Below are 20,702 nucleotides of genomic sequence, written 5' to 3'. Positions count from 1 at the left end.
TGTAATAGTAGCTCCTCTCTCCGTTTCATTGATGTAGCAATGCCACTCGCAATTAACCCTCCTCTTTGGGATAGGCGAAACATCAGGTTCTTCCACTCCTTTAAGAAAATACCTGGAGTTAAGTCCTCTGCTTGTAATTTTTTAGTCACTGTAAATGGGTGCTCTAGCAATTTTTCCAGCTCAGTCACCGGATTCCACTGACTTTCATTTAGCGTCAGTTGAGGGTTAGCCATGTCTACAAGAAAGGTTTTCAGTTCAACCAAGCGCTGAATCATTAAGTAAGTACTGCCCCATCGTGTGGCTTGATCAATAATTGCCCCTTTTCCAGCACGTCTCTTCAAAATTGAGTCAACTTTAGGGGTTCTGGGAACGGTAGCCAATTTTCTCACCTTGCCAATCAGTGCAGCAGCATGTCCTTCTTGCAGACTGTCTCTTATAGCCAGCTGTAGCGTATGCACAACACAGCGCATGTGATGAATGAAAGAATGTATTGACACAGTTTCAACAAGAGCATCTAAACTATCATGCTGCTGTTCATCTGAAGCAACTTCAGTTTGCTCCTCCGTTACAATACTGTGTTCCTCTATTTCAAACATTTCTGTGTCTGTGGACCCAGAATGTTCTTCTAGCTGCTGGTCACCATCATTACTCTCATTCATTAGCTTAATAGTACTTATCATATTTGAAGCATTGTCAGTTACGACAGAAAGAACTTGCTCTTTTTTAAGTTCATCGTCTTGCAGAACCTTTTCCACCAAGACCTGGAGAAACTCACTGGTGTGATGAGCTTTGGTGTCTTTTACTGCCAATCTCTTGGTAACTATTTCATTTTTGTCACTTGATGGCAAAATAGTTCACTCTGTGACGTGTGCAGGCATCCATTTTAAGAAACAGAAAGCGTCCCTTGAGAGTTTTTTTAAGTTCTTCCTTTTGTTTAAAAGCTTCTTCGATTACTAATTTTCTAATACTCTCTCTCTCCAGAGAAACACCAAGCTTGCGGGCCATTTCCCCATTCAGACACATAAAAGCTGGTCGTGAAAATAATGAAATAGGCACACTATCCTTTACAACAAGCTCTATGATCTGTTTTTTAAATGTATCTATTGTCATTGTCACCGTAACTTTGTCACTGACAAAATATCTTGCAACTGATGGCTGCAAAGTTCTCTGCTCCTTTGTTTGGCTGGAAGAGCTGGGCACTGGTTAATTGGTTTGGATGCAGTCTTTCTCATCCACAGCTTTCAGTACTTCTGGATGAAAGCGCTGTAAATGTCTCTTTAGATTAGAAGCTCTGGTAGGAGCATTTTTATCTTTGCCTGAATATGCACTGATCTTGGCTTCACAGCATTTGTTTTCGTCTGGATCATTTGTCATACACTGACAGACATAATGTTTTCTATCTTGAGTGATGGTGAAATGTTCAAATACAGCTGATTTAATGTGACGCTTCTTTGACATTCTCAGGTTTTTAATTCTGCATTCACAATCCAAATGACAATTGTTTTTCCTAAAAACAATTGTACAAAATTACTGCCAGGTCATACAACTGATATAGTGGTCAGTAATACTGTTATTCCTCATGTACTCACAGTTAACTGATGCAAAGTTTGTTGAAAGGATAATACTTCTTACAGTCTTCCTCGTCTGAGTAGCAGCTGTGAGATGCTTGGAAGACGCACACCTAGTAAACATCTAGTCTAGAGGAGGAGCTTTACTACTAAGAATTTGCAACACATTTTCACTTTCAGTTTCATACATTGTAAGTAGGGGGGTTGGGGCACCATGAGGTTAACCAAGTATAAGATTGGATAAGGGCAGTGGAGAACAGTGACACACAAGAAGTAAGAAATGTCTCTATCTCCAGCAGAACTGCTTATCACTGTTGTTCATAGTTTGATAGAACATATATATTTGAGTAACATTTATAAAATTCATATGAAAGTTCAATTATGAAATATTAACACATTTTTTTTTAAAGCTGGAGTCGGTACATTTCTACCATTTCCGGCTCCAACCAAAACTAACTCCGACTCCAACTCCACGACTCCACAGCCCTGATGGAAACCCCGACGTAATCTTTGGGAGGCAGAATAACAAATCAACAGCAAGCCCTCACATGACTCTGTGGGCCAAAATATGGAAAAATTGTAGCTCTCAAAATGTGTTGTCTTTTAGTGTGTGACAGCAGACAAACATAAAAACCCAATATAAATCCGGTATCGCTGTAATTGCACCGACCCAAAGAATAACGTCGTCTAGTCACTTTTACCACTCGAGGAACGGCGTAAAAAATAAAACTAATTTTTCACATGTTTTTTTTGTGGGACGAGTTGACGTTTTTAATGGTATCATTTTCGGGCACATAACATTTTTTGATCGCTTTCTATTACTGATTTTTGGGAAACAGAATGAACAAAAACCAGAAATTCAGCAACTCGTTTTTTTATACCGTTCCGCGTGTGGTAATATTGATAAGGCAGTTTTATTCTTCGGGTCAGAGTATGATGACAGCGATACCTCATTTATATAGTTTTTTTTTATGTTTTGGCGCTTTTAAACAATAAAATCTCATTTCTAGAAAAAATTATTATTGCATCGCTTTATTCTGAGAGCTATAAATTTTTGTATTTTTCGCTGATGATGCTACATGGCGGCTTGTTTTTGCAGGACAAGATGACGTTTTCAGGGGTACCATGGTTATTCACGCTCGTCTTTTGATCGCATTTTGTTTGGTTGTATGATGATAAAGTATAAGTTGCCTTTTTTTTTTCTTAGTGTTCACTGAAGGGGTTAACTAGTGTGCCAGTTTTATAGGTCGGGTTGTTCCGGATGCGGCAATACCACATATCTGTACTTTTTAAGGGTACAATAAATTTTTTTGTTATTATTTTGTGGGAATTTCATAACTCTGATCAATGTTATCACCCTGCTATGCCGGAGACCGGCGCTCTGCACATGGTGTAACAAGCAGCGACAGCCGGGGGTCAGCTGTGGTGGATGCTGATCACCCGGTGGAGGTCGCCTGTGCACACCCCGCTATGAGTGGGCAATCGCCATGACGTATATCTACTGCAAATGCTGGGAAGGGGTTAATGGAGTTTCCCTTTGGGAAGCACTGAAGGATTGGGATAAACAGAAATGGGGGACATCACAGGTGGGGGACACCACAGGTGGGGGACACCACAGGTGGGGGACACCTCCTCCTCACCTTCGCTATCCTGCCGTGCTCCAGACAGTCCTGTAAGTCCAGGCGGTCATTGATTGTAGAGACCAGAGGCCTAAAAATGCAGGAAAACAGGCGGTCAGTACAGAAATGGCGCAGTGACATGGCCTCACACCGTGCGAGAGGAAGACGGCGACACATTGTAATAACCCAAACTGCCCACAAATGCAGTGGAAGCAGGGCCCCCCATACACACTGGCGGCAGGGGCTCCCATACACAATGCCGGCAAAACCCCCATAGACACTGGCACTGGCCCCCATACACACTGGCGGCAGGGCCCCCATACACAATGCCGGCAGGGCCCCCATAGACACTGGCAGCGGGGCCCCCCCATACACAATGCTGGCAGGGGCCCCCATACACAATGCCGGCAGGGCCGCCATACACAATGCAGGCAGGGCCCCCCATACACAATGCCGGCAGGGCCCCCATAGACACTGGCAGTAGGACCCCCATAGACACTGGCAGCAGGGCCCCCCATACACAATGCCGGCAGGGCCCCCATAAACAATGCCGGCAGGGCCCCCCATACACAATGCAGGCAGGGCCCCCCATACACAAGGCAGGCAGGGAACCCATACACAATGCAGGCAGGGCCCCCCATACACAAGGCAGGCAGGGCCCCCCCATACACAACGCAGGCAGGGCCCCCCATACACAACGCAGGCAGGGCCCCCCCATACACAATGCTGGCAGGGAACCCATACACAACGCAGGCAGGGAACCCATACACAACGCAGGCAGGGAACCCATACACAATGCAGGCAGGGCCCCCATACACAATGCCGGCAGAGCTGACGATGTGACAGGACCCCCACCATGACACCCACCTGTTCATGCCCGGCAGGTTGCCCCAGAAGTAGCGGGCCCTGTGCGCTGCAGACACCTCTCTGGCATCGATCATCACCGGGTTTGACTGAAAGGGAAAAAAGGAGAATGAGTAATCACAGACCCCGACACTGGAGCAAGACAGGACCGCCAAACACCAGCCCCCCACATCTTACCTCTAGAAAGCGGGATATGTCCCTTTTATCACTGATGCCCATGGCCACCACGTTCTCAAACAGCCAGAAGAACGGCCGATCATCTCCTTCCTTCGGCCGAGCTTCATGGAGCAGACGGTAAAACTCAAAGAAGAGGCGTCCTGTGCCCTCTGGGGTAAAGCAGGAGAGGTCGTCAGGGGCTGAGACCCCCCAATATACCCCATCATAGACAGGAGCATATGGGTCAGAGGCGGAGACCCCCATTATACACCATCATAGACAGGAACATACGGGTCAGAGGCGGAGACCCCCATTATACCCCATCATAGACAGGAACATACGGGTCAGAGGCGGAGACCCCCATTATACCGCATCAAAGACAGGAACATACGGGTCAGAGGCGGAGACCCCCATTATACCCCATCATAGACAGGAACATACGGGTCAGAGGCGAAGACCCCCATTATACTCATCATAGACAGGAACATACGGGTCAGAGGCAGAGACCCCCATTATACCCATCATAGACAGGAACATACGGGTCAGAGGCGGAGACCCCCATTATACCCATTATAGACAGGAACATAGGGGTCAGAGGCGGAGACCCCCATTATGATGGTGTGATATGCTATGTGGGTATCATTTTGTGTATATTTCTGTTTTGCTTGTTTTCATGGTGTTGAGTTATTTGCCATCTGATATTCTCCCCACATTCCTGTACTGTTATCTCTCATTCACAGGTCAGGAGGGGGAAGGTCTCAGGGGCTCATTGTCTCAACAAGCTAAAGGCCCCGTCTCACATAGCGAGATCGCTAGCGAGATCGCTGCTGAGTCACAAGTTTTGTGACGCAACAGCGACCTCAGTAGCGATCTCGCTATGTGTGACACGTACCAGCGATCAGGCCCCTGCTGTGAGATCGCTGGTCGTGTCGGAATGGCCTGGACCTTTTTTTGGTCGTTGAGGTCCCGCTGACAGCGCTGAGTCGGTGTGTGTGACACCGATCCAGCGATGTCTTCACTGGTAACCAGGGTAAACATCGGGTTACTAAGCGCAGGGCCGCGCTTAGTAACCCGATGTTTACCCTGGTTACCAGCGTAAATGTAAAAAATAACAAACAGTACATACTCGCCTTCTGATGTCCGTCAGGTCCCTTGCCGTCTGCTTCCTGCTCTGAGTGCCACCGTACAGTGAGAGCACAGCACAGCAGTGACGTCACCGCTGTGCTCTGCTCTCACTGTACGGCACTCAGAGCAGGAAGCAGACGGCAAGGGACCTGACGGACATCAGAAGGCGAGTATGTACTGTTTGTTATTTTTTACATTTACGCTGGTAACCAGGGTAAACATCGGGTTACTAAGCTCGGCCCTGCGCTTAGTAACCCGATGTTTACCCTGGTTACCCGGGTGCTGCAGGGGGACTTCGGCATCGTTGAAGACAGTTTCAACGATGCCGAAGTCGTTCCCCTGATCGTTGGTCGCTGGAGAGAGCTGTCTGTGTGACAGCTCCCCAGCGACCACACAGCGACTTACCAACGATCACGGCCAGGTCGTATCGCTGGTCGTGATCGTTGGTAAATCGCTATGTGAGACGGGGCTTTAAGTCAACATGTCATTAGCATATTAGCAAACAACATTATTCACACAGATCAGTCTTGTGTGGAACCTGGATGTGAAGAGCATATCAGAGAGAAAGAAGGGAATATGGACTGTTATCCTCTGTGCTGGATTGTTGGACATTTATTCTGTAACTGAACTGCATTTATGTTATGGAATATTTAATCCTTTGTGTGGTGGACCGTATATGGACCTTTCGTGTTTTGCCTAAATAAAGGTCTTGGAATTGTTGACTACTCTCTTGCTCTGTTGATTGTGTGGTACCGGAGAAGGAACCTGTGACAACTGGTGGCAGCAGCGGGATCAACAGAGCGTAACCTAATGGAGAACCACACACAGAGTGAGTACAGAAGTTGGACTGTATCCAGTTTACAGGAGAGAGCCAGAGACTTGGGCCTGAACTACCAGGGACTGACTAAAGAGACCTTACTTGACCTACTGGTGGGTGCTAGCCAGACCACCTACTCCCATATGTCTGAAAAACGAGCACTGGAGACGAGGACCCCAACCCCAGTGGGTGGTGTGGTACGAAGAGAGAGATGGCGGTTCTGGGCCCAGGCGTCTCTCAGGAGTACAAGGAGGAGGCTGCCCGCTGGGCACAGCGGAGACAAGAAGCAATGGAGCTTGAAATAGGGAGTAATGCAATGTGGAATGTAAACCCAACGATCCGGGAGCCTGTACGGATCACCCGGACAGAGTTTAAGCCATTTGATGAGGCTTCCGGAGATGTGGAGGGGTTCTTCAAGGACTTTGAGCAACAGTGTGCTGTGATGGAGGTGCCCCACTCTGGCTGGATGCGTTTGTTAGTGGGACTCCTGAACGGTAGCCTGGCGGAGGCTTACCGAACCATTGACTCACAGCGGAATCGGGATTATAGCATTGTAAAGCAGACTATCCTGGATTACCATGCTATCACCCCAGACTCATATAAAGCCAAATTCCGAGACCTCCCATGCACTACGGGGGGATCGTTTAGGATGTATGCACATAAGATCTCCCAGGCATGTCGGAGATGGCTGGAAGCAGAAAATGCCTTTACTCAGGAAGATGTTATGCAGGCGTTCCTTACAGAACAATTTCTTGCCAAATGCCCCGCAGAGGTACGGGAATGGGTCCGGGCGCGCACGCCGTGCACCGTGGATAGAGCTGCAGCCCTGGCCGATGATGCCCTTACTATCCGACCACAATGGAGGAGGCTTCTGGACAATGAACCACGGCCTTCTCCTGCGCCCCGTCCCCCTCCGATTATATCTGCCCCTCCACCCAGCCGCAGGCCGATGACAATCACAGCTCACAATCCTGGGCCCCAACAGTTCCGACCACGACCTGGGGGTATCACAGAGAGGAGATGTTACGGGTGTGGGCAACCTGGACATTTGCAGTCAGGCTGTCCCTCAAGGATTCGGAGGGAGCTCCACGTAGCCCCACCTCGTCCAGTGCATCTTGTGCACTCCATCCCACCTGAGGAAGAGCTACCATCACCCCCACCAGAGTGGACCACGGCACCATAGATACCCCTCCTAGAGTGTATGGACCCCGGCCTTTGTCCATCAGAAATACACAGCAACGGCATTGCCACCTGCAGGATGTCTTAATTGTTGGATACAAAGTGTCGGGATTTAGAGACACTGGGGCATTCCTGACTATTGCTGACCCCCGTGTGGTTCGACCCAAGGCAATTCACCAGGGCCCAGGAATTCCCATTGTCCTGGCGGGGGGTGTCCGCAAATATATACATAGAGCTTTGGTACGTTTGGATTTCGGTTTTGGAGAAAAACTGTGTTGGATTGGCGTTATGGGAGGACTTCCTGCAGATATCCTCCTTGGAAATGACATTGGGGAGTTGCAAAGTCATTTTGTGGGAGCAGAAGGTCCGTGGGCCTCACCTTTTTCTGAAAGAACAATTGAAGGGAGATAACGCAGATACCGTAACGCCCATCATTCCCTACGTTGTAGAGTTCAGAGACTGTCTCGCCCAGCTAGCTACCTTGGCTAATGAACATCAGCGAACGGCCCAGTCCAGTCAAAAAGCCTGGTATGACCATAAAGCCAGGACCCGGTAATTTATGGACAAGTGCTCATGATTATTGCAACCCCTGCCACTGTACAAGGAACTGTAAACAGTGGAGCAAAGTGGACTAAAGTGAGCAGGACAGAGGTCTGTGTAGACCTAATGGCGTGCTCACTTATTATGAGGGGGGACAGGTTGTGATGGTGTGATATGCTATGTGGGTATCATTTTGTGTATATTTCTGTTTTGCTTGTTTACATTTGTGTTGAGTTGTTATTTGCCATCTGATATTCTCCCCACATTCCTGTACTGTTATCTCTCCACAGGGTCAGTGAATAATGTTGTTTGCTAATATGCTAATGACATGTTGACCTAGCTTGTTGAAACAATGAGCCCCTGCTACCTTCCCCCTCCTGACCTGTGAATGAGGAGGGAGACTTAAAATATCAGGAAGGTGAGACACAGATCAGTCTTGTGTGGAACCTGGATGTGAAGAGCATATCAGAGAGAAAGAAGGGAATATGGACTTTTATCCTCTGTGCTGGATTGTTGGACGTTTATTCTGTAACTGAACTGCATTTGTGTTCTGGAATATTTAATCCTTTGTGTGATGGATCGTATATATGGACCTTTCATGTTTTGCCTAAATAAAGGTCTTGGAATTGTTTACTATTCTCTTGCGCTGTTGATTGTGTGATACCGGAGTAGGACCCCGTGACACCCATTATACCCCATAATAGACAGGAACATACTGTCAGAGGCGGAGACCCCCATTATACCCCATCATAGACAGGAACATACGGGTCAGAGGCGGAGACCCCCAATATATTCATCATAGACAGGAACATACGGGTCAGAGGCGGAGACCCCCATTATACCCCATCATAGACAGGAACATACGGGTCAGAGGCGGAGACCCCCATTATACCCATCATAGACAGGAACATACGGGTCAGAGGCGGAGACCCCCATTATACCCCATCATAGACAGCAACATACGGGTCAGAGGCGGAGACCCCCAATATACTCATCATAGACAGGAACATACGGGTCAGAGGCGGAGACCCCCATTATACCCATCATAGACAGGAACATACGGGTCAGAGGCGGAGACCCCCATTATACCCATCATAGACAGGAACATACGGGTCAGAGGCGGAGACCCCCATTATACCCATCATAGACAGGAACATACGGGTCAGAGGCGGAGACCCCCATTATACCCCATCATAGACAGGAACATACGGGTCAGAGGCGGAGACCCCCATTATACCCATCATAGACAGGAACATACAGGTCAGAGGCGGACCGTTGTATAAAGGCGTCATATCCGGACCTAGGGGGCAATGACTGGTCTGCACCGACACATTGTAACAAACCATCAGCACAGGAGATCTCCGCTACTGACTGATCCCTGCACTGACACACTGTAACAATCCATAAGTACAGGAGATCTCCCCTGCTGACTGATCCCTGCACTGACACACTGTAACAAACCATCAGGACAGGAGATCTCCATGGCTGCTGATAATTGTCTTCACGATACACTGTAACAAACCTACATCACACAGACATGAAGGAGATCAGAGATGTCCTGCGGTTTGAGAACTCGGCCACTAGGGGTCAGTGTGGTGCAGCGTCGTTATACCCGTATTACGGCACAGCCGGCTATGAGGGGCGCGAATACTTTATACCAGACCCCCGGCCTACGTCCACACACAGCCACATACCGAACAGACCTTTCCGTGCTGGGTTCACAATGGAAAGGTCGTTACACGGACTTCCCCCGATCACCAGGTCAAAGGGGCCCCATTCCTGAATCTGTGGAGCGATGGGAGAGGAGCATTAGTGGTGGGGCCCCAGGACTCAGTAGCAGCTTGGTGATGGTTTCCATGGGGCCCGTGTCTAGCGAGGACTCACATGTTTGCGGGTAATGTTCCTCACGTCACCGACGTACATGATCTTGCCCTGATGTCGAACCATTCCCACCGTGATGGAGTCTTCGCACACCTCGGAGGCAATGTACCGGTCTATCTGGATCCCAAGATCCTTTAGCACCAATAGACCTGGGGATGAGAGATCCGTTGTTAGGTGATCCGGTCATGGTGCTTGGACCTGTTAGATGGCATGAGAACTAGAAGATCACCTGTTGCAATGCCATCAAATAAGGAGAGTACTCGGACCGGCTTCCTCTTCTCGGCTGAGATAGGCGGATAAAGCTTTGGTGGCTCCTGGAAGACAGGAGGAAAGTGGTGAGAGTCATTCAGCGAGCTGCCCGCAGAACCGTTCCGGTGGGGTCTGCAGGGATCAGGGCTCCATACTCACAAATTCTTGGTCATGGTTGTTGGCGAAGAAGAGCTGTAAACGAGTCGGCCAGTCATCTCGTCTTCGAAGCAACCCGTAAATGCCCTTGTGTCCACACATGTAGCAGTTCCAGGGGTCTTCTTTTATAGCTGCCTGAGCTGCACCTGGTCCCACCAACAAGTCCACACACTCCACACAGAAGCACCTGGAGGAGAGGAAGACCAGGGCAAAATTAGACACCAAGCAAGTACCCTCCAGGAGCAGATGCTAGCCACATTCCCACCAGGACTAGACAGTAAACAAGTTCCCACCAGGACCAGAAGGTAAACAAGTTCCCACCAGGACCAGACGTTAGCCACATTCCCACCACAACCAAACGGTAAACAAGTTCCCATCAGGACCAGATGCTAGCCACATTCCCACAGCACCAGAAGCTAGCCACATACCAACCACAACCAAACAGTAAACAACTTCCCACCAGGACCAAACGCTAGCCACATTCCCATTAGGAACAGAAGGTAAACAAGTTTCCGCCAGGATCAGACACTAGCCACATTCCCACAGCACAAGACGGTAAGCAAGTTCCCACCAGGAAAAGACGCTAATCAAGTTCCCACCAGGACCAGATGCTAACCACATTCCCACTACGACCAGACGGTAAGCAAGTTCCTACCAGGGCATGATGCTAGCCACATTCCTACCAGGACCAGACGATAAACAAGTTCCCACCAGGACCAAATGCTAGCCACATTCCCACCACGACCAGACGGTAAACAAGCTCCCACCAGGACAAGACAGTAAACAATATCCCATCAGGACCAGACTGTAAACAAGGTTCCACAAGGACCAGATACAAGCTACATTCCCACCAGGACCAGACAGTAAACAAGTTCCCACCAGGATCAGACGCTAGCCACATTCCCACCAGGAAAAGACGGTAAGCAAGTTCCCACCAGAACCAGATGCTAACCACATTCCCACCACGACCAGATGGTAAACAAGCTCCCACCAGGACAAGACGGAAAACAAGATGCCATCAGGACCAGACAGTAAACAAGATCCCACCAGGACCAGACGGTAAACAAACTCCTACCAGGACAAGTCGGTAAACAAGTTCTCACCAGGACCAGACGGTAAACAAGCTCCCATCAGGACCAGACAGTAAACAATATCCCACCAGGACCAGACGGTAAACAAGCTCCCATCAGGACCAGACAGTAAACAATATCCCACCAGGACCAGACAGTAAACAAGGTTCCACAAGGACCAGATACAAGCCACATTCCCACCAGGACCAGACAGTAAACAAGTTCCCACCAGGAACTGATGCTTGCCACATTCCTAACAGGACCAGATGATAAACATGTTCCCACCAGGACCGAATGCTAGCCACATTCCCACAAAGATCAGACGGTAAACAAGCTCCCACCAGGACAAGACGGAAAACAAGTTCCCACCAGGACCACACGGTAAACAAGATACCACCAGGACCAGACAGTAAACAAGATCCCACCAGGACCAGACAGTAAACAAGTTCCCACAAGGACCAGATACAAGCCAAATTCCTACCAGGACCAGATGGTAAATAAGTTTCCACCAGGACCAGACACTAGCCACATACCCACCACAACCATACGGTAAACAAATTACCACCACGACCAGACAGTAAACAAGATCCCACCAGGACCAGTGCTAGCCACATTCCCACAGGACCAGACGGTAAACAAGTTCCCACCAGGACCAGATGCTAGCCACATTCCCACCAGGACCAGAAGCTATCCACATACCAACCACAACCAGATGGTAAACAAGTTCCCACCAGGACCAGACAGTAAACAAGTTCCCTCAAGGACCACATACTAGCCACATTCCTACCAGGACCAGACGATAAACAAGTTTCCACCAGGACCGGACGCTAGCCACATACCCACCAAAAAGACCAGACAGTAAACAAGATCCCACCAGGACCAGATGGTAAACAAGGTCCCACCAGGACCAGACAGTAAACAAGTTCCCACCAGGGCCAGACGGTAAACAAGTTCCCACCAGGACCAAACGGTAGACAAGTTCCCACAAGGACCAGATACAAGCCACATTCCTACCAGGACCAGACGGTAAACAAGTTTCCACCAGGACCAGACGCTAGCCACATACCCACCACAACTAGACGGTAAACAAATTACCACCACGACCAGACAGTAAACAAGATTACACCAGGACCAGACGGTAAACAAGTTCCCACCAGGACCAGACGGTAAACAAGTTCCCACCAGAACCAGACATTAAACAAGCTTCCACCAGGACCAGACGGTAAACAAGTTCCCACCAGGACCAGACACTAGCCACATACCCACCACAACCAGACGGTAAACAAACTACTACCACCACGACCAAACAGTATACAAGATCCCACCAGGGCCTGACGGTAAACAAGGTCCCACTAGGACCAGACGATAAACAAGTTCTCACCAGGACCAAACGGTAGACAAGTTCCCACAAGGACCAGAAACAAGCCACATTCCCACCACGACCAGACAGTAAGCAAGTTCCTACCAGGACCTGACACTAGCCACATTCCTACCAAGACCAGACAAACAAGTTCCCACCAGGACCAAATGCTAGCCACATTCCCACCATGACCAGACGATAAACAAGCTCCCATCAGGACAAGATGGCAAACAAGTTACCACCAGGACCAGACAGTAAACAAGATCCCACCAGTACCAGACGGTAAACAAGGTCCCACTAGGACCAGACGTTAAACAATTTCCCACCAGGACCAGACGGTAAACAAGTTCCCACCAGGACAAGACGGTAAACAAGTTCCCACCAGGACCAGATACAAGCCACATTCCCACCAGGACCAGACGGTAAACAAGTTTCCACCACAACCAGACAGTAAACAACATCCCACCAGGACCAGACGGTAAGAAAGTTTCCACCAGGACCAGACACTAGTCACATTCCCACCAGAACCAGATGGTAAGCAAGTTCCTACCAGTACTAGATGCTAGCCACATTCCCACCACAACCAAACGGTAAACAAGTTCTCACCAGGACCAAAGGCTAGCCACATTATCACCAGGACCAGATGGATGGTAAGCAAATTCCTACCAGGACCAGACACTAGCCACATTCTCACCAGGACCAGACGGTAAAAAAGTTCCTACCAGGACCAGATGGTAGCCACATTCCCACCACGACCAGACGGTAAGCAAGTTCCTACCAAGAACAGACACTAGTCACATTCTCACCAGGACCAGACGGTAAACAAGTTCTCACCAGGACCAGATGCTAGCCACAATACCACCAGGACCAGATGGTTCGCAAGTTCCTACGAGGACCAGACGGTAAACAAGGTCGCACCAGGACCAGACGCTAGCAACATTCCCACCACAACCAGATAGTAAGCAAGTTCCCACCAGGACCAGATGGTAAACAAGTTCCCATCAGGACAAGACGCTTGCTACTTTCCCGCCAGGACCAGATAGAAATCAAGTTCCCAGCAGGACAAGACGATAAACAAGTTTCCACCAGCACCTGACAGTAAACAAGTTCCCACCAGGACCAAACGGTAAACAAATGTCACAATACCCGGGTATTAATGCTGCAGGGGAAACTGGACCAGACACCGGGTAACTAACATGATCACCAACGGGACCTTACACATGAGACAGAGTGATCAGGTAAAGCAACGGGACTTTAGACCATGTGACAGAGTGGGAGGAAGTCAGGGGGCGGGGCTAGACGCTGGGGGAACAGAGCAGGGACAAGCATAAAAGAACAGTGAAACAAGCAGAGGTTGTAGCCAGGAGATTACAAGATACCAACAGGGAGTCAGGGAATAGTCAGAAGCCAAGCCAGTAATCCAGGAAAATGAATAGAGTAAAGCACAGCAAGCAAGACACTATGCAAGCCAGCACAAACTTCAGAGGTCAAGCATACAGACTGCAGAAAACCTATAGCTGACAAGGATACCAGGTTAGGAGCGAGTATAAATAGCCCTCCCATTTGAAAGAGAGGCTAACAACATTAACCCTGAGAGAACAGGACATTAACCTTGTCCTAACCATGAGACAAGTTCCCACAAGGACCAGATACAAGCCACATTTCCACCAGGACCAGACGCTAGCCACATTCCCACCACGACCAGATGCTAGCCACATTACCACCAGGACCAGATGGTAAGCAAGTTCCTACCAGGACCAGACGGTAAACAAGTTCAAACCAGGACCAGATGCTAGCCACATTCCCATCAGGACCAAACGGTAAACAAGCTTCCACCAGGACCAGGAGCTAGCAACATTCCCACCATGACCAGATAGTAAGCAAGTTCCCACCAGGACCAGACGCTTGCCACATTCCCACTAGGACCAGATAGTAAGCAAGTTCCCACCAGGACCAGACAGTAAACAACTTACCACCAGGACCAGCTGCTTGCCACATTCCCAGAAGGACCAGATAGTAAGCAAGTTCCCACCAGAACCAGACGGTAAACAAGTTTCCACCAGCACCTGACGCTAGCCACATTCCCACCAGGACCAGACGGTAAACAAGTTCCCACCAGGACCAGACACTTGCAACATTCCCATGATGACCAGATAGTAAGCAAGTTCCCATCAGCACCAGAAGGTCAACAAGTTTCCACGACCACCTGAAGCTAGCCACATTGCCAACAGGACCAGACAGTAAACAAGTTCCCAGAAGAACCAGACGCTAGCCACATTCCCACCATGACCAGACAGTAAACAAGTTCCTACCAGGGCCAGAAACTAGCCACATTCCCACCACGACAAGACGGTAAACAAGTTCCCAACAGGATCAGACGCTAGCCACATTCCCACCAGGACCAGACAGTAAACAAGTTCCCACCAGGACCAGACGCTAACCATGTTCCTACCACCACCAAACGCTAACCACATTTTCACCAGGACCAGACACTAACCACTTTTCCACGAGGACCAGAGACTAGCCACGTTCCCGCTAGGACTAGACACTAACCACGTTTCCACGGGGACCAAAGACTAACCACGTTCCCTCCAGGTCTAGACACGCAGATCAGTTTTGTAGGTCACCAGAGGTCATGTCCCATGAGGATGAGCTCCTGGGTGTGCTGCTCTCACCTGCAGCAGTTATTGTTGCCGCACATGAGCACCTCCCGTCCTCCACAGCAGATGGTGCAGTAGGACTGGTATCCGTCGTCGTCATACTGGTATGCGCACTCTAAAAAGCAGTTCTGAAAAGGCAGGAAAAGATCTCACAATTACACCAGCATAGCTCCTGCCACACACAGTGCCCTCTCCTCCCAAACTACTGACGGTTTCCTCCTCACACCAGAGACATTCCTGCTCCGCTCTTACTGACAGTTTTTTGTCCTTCCTTCTTACCTTGCAGTTTTGGCACATTCCCCCAATAAATAGTGGGTGCTCTAGACTAACGATCAAACTGCCGCAAGAGATGCAGATATCTGGAAACAAGCAGAAACAGCCCTCTGATCAGAGGCCGGGATCCTTCCATAACAGAGGCCAGGATCCCTACAAGACAGAGGCCGGGACATGGGGAGGCTGGGATCCCTACATAACAGAGGCTGGGACTTGTGGAGGCTGGGATCCTTATATAACTGAGGCCAGAACATGTGGAGGCTGGGATCCCTACATAACTGGGGTTGGGACAGGTGGAGGCTGGGATCCCTACATATCAGAGGCCGGGACCCTTCCATAAGAGGCCGGGATATGTGGAGGCCGAGATCCCTACATAAATGAGGCTGGGACATGTGGAGGATGAGATCCTTACATAACAGAGGCCGGGACATGTGGAGGATGAGATCCTTACATAACTGAGGCCGGACATGTGGAGGCCGAGATCCCTACATGACTGAGGCCGGACATGTGGAGGCCGAGATCCCTACATGACAGAGGCCGGGACATGTGGAGGCCGAGATCCCTACATGACAGAGGCCGGGACATGTGGAGGCCGAGATCCCTACATAACAGAGGCCAGGAGGTCTGACGAAGGCAGACGCTGAAACACGCGTTGGGGTAGGGCGCATCCAGAGGACGTCTTTCGCACAAGCAACAGGTAATTATCATGCGGCCTTATGTGTGACTTATTATGATAAGTCAGCAGCACATAACTGTATGTATTTAATTTTTGCCTGCTTATGAATTGGCTGCTCAGGCCTTTAGCATGTCTGCACCAGCACTTTATTTACCTATGTATCCTTACATTTACCGGTCACACCAGCTTTTCACCGATTCCTATTCCAGCTGTGGCATTTACATATGGAAATAATTAGTGGGCTATAAGAATTTGCCTTTAATTAAATACTTCAACCAGTCTATTTTCATGTGTTACCACGGTACATTGTAATCTTTGTCGTCGTCACCTGGTATAGCGCCCTTTTTGGTATTTTGTCCCCCCCACGTTGTTCTATATCCTCAATAAATACTACTATTTAGCAAAGTATTGGGCATCATTTCGGTTCTTTTGTTCTCGTTTTTTCAGAGGCCGGGAGGTGAAGAGTGATGACATGGTGGGTAAAATACGAGCTGATCACATGACCCCAGGAGATCTGTTACTGCACTTACCCTCGATGTGCCGACACTTCTGACGCACTTCATACACCAACCTTTCTGCAAAAGGCAAAGCACCGAAGAATCAGGAGTAAAAGAGATGAGATCTGATTTCCACAGACACTGACCCGGCGGGGGGTGGGGAGACACTGACCCGGAGGGGGGCGGGGAAACACCGAACCGGCGGGGGGCGGGGAGACACCGAAGCGGCGGGGGGCGGAGAGACACCGAAGCGGCGGGGGGCGGGGAGACACCGAAGCGGCAGGGGGCGGAGAGACACCGAAGCGGCAGGGGGCGGGGAGACACCGAAGCGGCAGGGGGCGGGGAGACACCGAAGCGGCAGGGGGCGGGGAGACACCGAAGCGGCAGGGGTCGGGGAGACACCGAAGCGGCAGGGGTCGGGGAGACACCGAACCGGCAGGGGTCGGGGAGACACCGAACCGGCAGGGGTCGGGGAGACACCGAACCGGCAGGGGTCGGGGAGACACCGAACCGGCCGGGGGCGGGGAGACACCGAACCGGCCGGGGGCGGGGAGACACCGAACCGGCCGGGGTCGGGGAGACACCGAACCGGCAGGGGTCGGGGAGACACCGAACCGGCAGGGGGCGGGGAGACACCGAACCGGCAGGGGGCGGGGAGACACCGAACCGGCAGGGGGCGGGGAGACACCGAACCGGCAGGGGGCGGGGAGACACCGAACCGGCAGGGGGCGGGGAGACACCGAACCGGCAGGGGGCGGGGAGACACCGAACCGGCAGGGGGCGGGGAGACACCGAACCGACAGGGGGCGGGGAGACACCGAACCGACAGGGGGCGGGGAGACACCGAACCGACAGGGGGCGGGGAGACACCGAACCGACAGGGGGCGGGGAGACACCGAACCGACAGGGGGCGGGGAGACACCGAACCGACAGGGGGCGGGGAGACACCGAACCGACAGGGGGCGGGGAGACACCGAACCGACAGGGGGCGGGGAGACACCGAACCGACAGGGGGCGGGGAGACACCGAACCGGCAGGGGGCGGGGAGACACCGAACCGGCAGGGGGCGGGGAGACACCGAACCGGCAGGGGGCGGGGAGACACTGAACTTGTGGGCGCTGCTCTTCTAGATCCACCTCTGCACGCGGCGCTGCCCCCGTCGTACCTCGAGTCCGCTCATCGATGATTTCTTTGACCTTGGGCTTCTCTGTGCTTTTTCGGGGTTTCTTCGCAGGAGGGGGAGGGGCATAAGCCGCGGCTTCGGGTTCCACCCAGATCTCAGTGTAGACCTCTTTGTAGGGGTTGCGTTCCTCTGCAGACAAAATGAAAGGGTAAACAGGATGAACAGTAGGGGGCGCATGCCCACCATCCCATGTCACCCGTCTTCCAGCAGACACCTGCCGTCTCTCACCCTCCGGGGGCTCCAGGCCCTTGGGCCCCGATGGCTGGAAGCCGCCCAGCGCCCACTCGATCATCTGCTTGTTCTGAATGTCTACAGACTTGGAGGTGTCGCTCTCGTCATTCTCGGGGCATGATGGGAAAGCCTTCCTGGCCCTTGTGCTGGCCACCTGCAGGGAAATGGGGCGAAGGTGAGACGCAGGAAGTGGTGGCAGGGAGCGCTAGAAGAGGGCCAGACGGGGTCACAGGCAGACGGGCGATTCCTGGGCGTGACCATGGAAAACAATATGGCTGACAGCCAAGAAAGTGTGAGGGGCACAGGCAGGGTCCTGTATTCAGCTGGAGGTGTGGGGGGCACAGGCGGGGTCCTATGTTCGGCTGGAGGTGTGGGGGGCACAGGCGGGGTCCTATATTCAGCTGGAGGTGTGGGGCACAGGCAGGGTCCTATATTCAGCTGGAGGTGTGGGGCACAGGCGGGGTTCTATGTTCGGCTGGAGATGTGGAGGACAAACGCGGGGTCCTATGTTCAGCTGGGGGTGAGGGGGGCACAGGCGGGGTCCTATGTTCAGCTGGAGGTGTGGGGGGCACAGGCGGGGTCCTGTATTCAGCAGGAGGTGTGGGGGCACAGGCGGGATCCTATGTTCGGCTGGAGGTGTGGGGGGCACAGGCGGGGTCCTATATTCAGCTGGAGGTGTGGGGGGCACAGGCAGGGTCCTATGTTCGGCTGGAGGTGTGGGGGGCACAGGCGGGGTCCTATGTTCGGCTGGAGGTGTGGGGGGCACAGGCGGGGTCCTATGTTCAGCTGGAGGTGAGGGGGGCACAGGCTGGGTCCTATCTTCAGCTGGAGGTGTGGGGGGCACAGGCGGGGTTCTATGTTCGGCTGGAGATGTGGAGGACAAAGGCGGAGTCCTATGTTCAGCTGGGGGTGAGGGGGGCACAGGCGGGGTCCTATGTTCGGCTGGAGGTGTGGGGGGCACAGGCGGGGTCCTATATTCAGCTGGAGGTGTGGGGCACAGGCAGGGTCCTATGTTCGGCTGGAGGTGTGGGGGGCACAGGCGGGGTCCTATGTTCGGCTGGAGGTGTGGGGGGCACAGGCGGGGTCCTATGTTCAGCTGGAGGTGAGGGGGGCACAGGCTGGGTCCTATGTTCAGCTGGAGGTGTGGGGGGCACAGGCGGGGTTCTATGTTCGGCTGGAGATGTGGAGGACAAAGGCGGGGTCCTATGTTCAGCTGGGGGTGAGGGGGGCACAGGCGGGGTCCTATGTTCGGCTGGAGGTGTGGGGGGCACAGGCGGGGTCCTATATTCAGCTGGAGGTGTGGGGCACAGGAAGGGTCCTATGTTCGGCTGGAGGTGTGGGGGGCACAGGCGGGGTCCTATGTTCGGCTGGAGGTGTGGGGGGCACAGGTGGGTCCTATGTTCAGCTGGAGGTGTGGGAGCACAGGCGAGGTCCTATGTTCGGCTGGAGGTGTGGGGGGCACAGGTGGGTCCTATGTTCAGCTGGAGGTGTGGGAGCACAGGCGGGGTCCTATGTTCGGCTGGAGGTGTGGGGGGCACAGGTGGGTCCTATGTTCAGCTGGAGGTGTGGGGGCACAGGTGAGGTCCTATGTTCGGCTGGAGGTGTGGGGGGCACATTCGGGGTCCTATGTTCGGCTGGAGGTGTGGGGGGCACAGGTGAGGTACTATGTTCAGCTGGAGATGTGGGGGGGCCACAGGCAGGGTCCTATTTTTGGCTGGGAGGTACTGCCGGTCCTGCTCACCTGTAGCACTTCGTAGATGGCCTTCCTGTACATGGGTTGCTTGCTATATGTTGCTTGGTGGAAGGTGTTGGCGAATGAGCTGAGGGCCATGAGCTTCTCCACGCAGACCTGTCGGAGATTATACCGTTATAAATCACTCTGGGTCACCTGCTCAGGGGTGTGGTCACCTGCTCAGGGGCGTGATCACCTCCTCAGGGGTGTGGTCACCTGCTCAGGGGCGTGGTCACCTGCTCAGGGGCGGTGTTACAACTTACCACAGAAAACTTGCCATCTCCAAACCACATGACCCAGCGAGTCCCCTCCGCCGCCCGGCTGCGTCCAGTCATCCACCATGACACAATGCGTCCCGGCCACCAGGAGAAGCCTCGGAGTTTCCCCCAGACCAGCTCCCCGATGCCGAAGCCTCGCCCGTCCTGCGAGATACAAGAGGGGCGCTAATCTCCTGTCACACCTACTACACGCCCTACTCCTCTCCTCATCCCCTGACCTCATACTCTACATCATCGTCCGCTGACTTGGAGGTGTTGTTATCCACGGCATCAGCCACCACGGGCTCAGGAGTGGTGGCCACAGTGGGGGAGGCCGGGTCTGTGGGCTGCTGGGAGGCCGGCGGGGAACTCTCCTCCTCCTTCTGGGGGTTACTGGACACCGTCTCCTCCATGGCGTTGATCACAGCGACCAGCTGCTGCTTCTTCTCAGCCTGCGGACAAATGGAAATGGGTTCAGTCAAGGACGACACTGGAGCGGAGGGCAACGGCGGACACCCACCACAGCAGACTGATCCCCCCGAGCGAGGAGCCCACCCATAAAAATCACCCCAGTAACATCAGCCGTGCAGACCCACCGATCCGCACTGA

The 20,702-nt window shown here is 52.2% G+C and overlaps 1 protein-coding gene across 4 annotated transcripts in view; it reads right to left on the bottom strand.

Moving 5' to 3' along the window:
• Positions 1-20,702, bottom strand: part of DNMT3A (DNA methyltransferase 3 alpha) — a 206,130-nt gene that overhangs the window by 9,195 nt on the left and 176,233 nt on the right. For 3 of the 4 annotated variants that reach the window (XM_077291889.1, XM_077291893.1, XM_077291892.1), the window contains 15 exons: positions 20,333-20,545; positions 20,100-20,258; positions 19,846-19,953; positions 18,102-18,258; positions 17,856-18,002; positions 16,724-16,768; positions 15,524-15,603; positions 15,260-15,372; positions 10,158-10,341; positions 9,979-10,063; positions 9,753-9,898; positions 9,563-9,653; positions 4,229-4,377; positions 4,055-4,140; positions 3,209-3,278 (listed from right to left, as the gene is read on the bottom strand). In XM_077291889.1, coding sequence (XP_077148004.1) covers positions 3,209-3,278; positions 4,055-4,140; positions 4,229-4,377; positions 9,563-9,653; positions 9,753-9,898; positions 9,979-10,063; positions 10,158-10,341; positions 15,260-15,372; positions 15,524-15,603; positions 16,724-16,768; positions 17,856-18,002; positions 18,102-18,258; positions 19,846-19,953; positions 20,100-20,258; positions 20,333-20,545 — 1,833 coding nt within the window. The remainder of the gene's footprint in view (positions 1-3,208; positions 3,279-4,054; positions 4,141-4,228; positions 4,378-9,562; positions 9,654-9,752; positions 9,899-9,978; positions 10,064-10,157; positions 10,342-15,259; positions 15,373-15,523; positions 15,604-16,723; positions 16,769-17,855; positions 18,003-18,101; positions 18,259-19,845; positions 19,954-20,099; positions 20,259-20,332; positions 20,546-20,702) is intronic. The other variant, XM_077291890.1, reaches the window with a different exon arrangement.

The sequence above is a fragment of the Ranitomeya variabilis genome, chromosome 2 (genome assembly GCF_051348905.1).
Source record: "Ranitomeya variabilis isolate aRanVar5 chromosome 2, aRanVar5.hap1, whole genome shotgun sequence".
Taxonomy (NCBI): Eukaryota; Metazoa; Chordata; class Amphibia; order Anura; family Dendrobatidae; genus Ranitomeya; species Ranitomeya variabilis.
The sequence above is the reverse complement of the archived record's forward strand: the minus strand, read 5'-3'. Positions and strand labels throughout refer to the sequence as shown.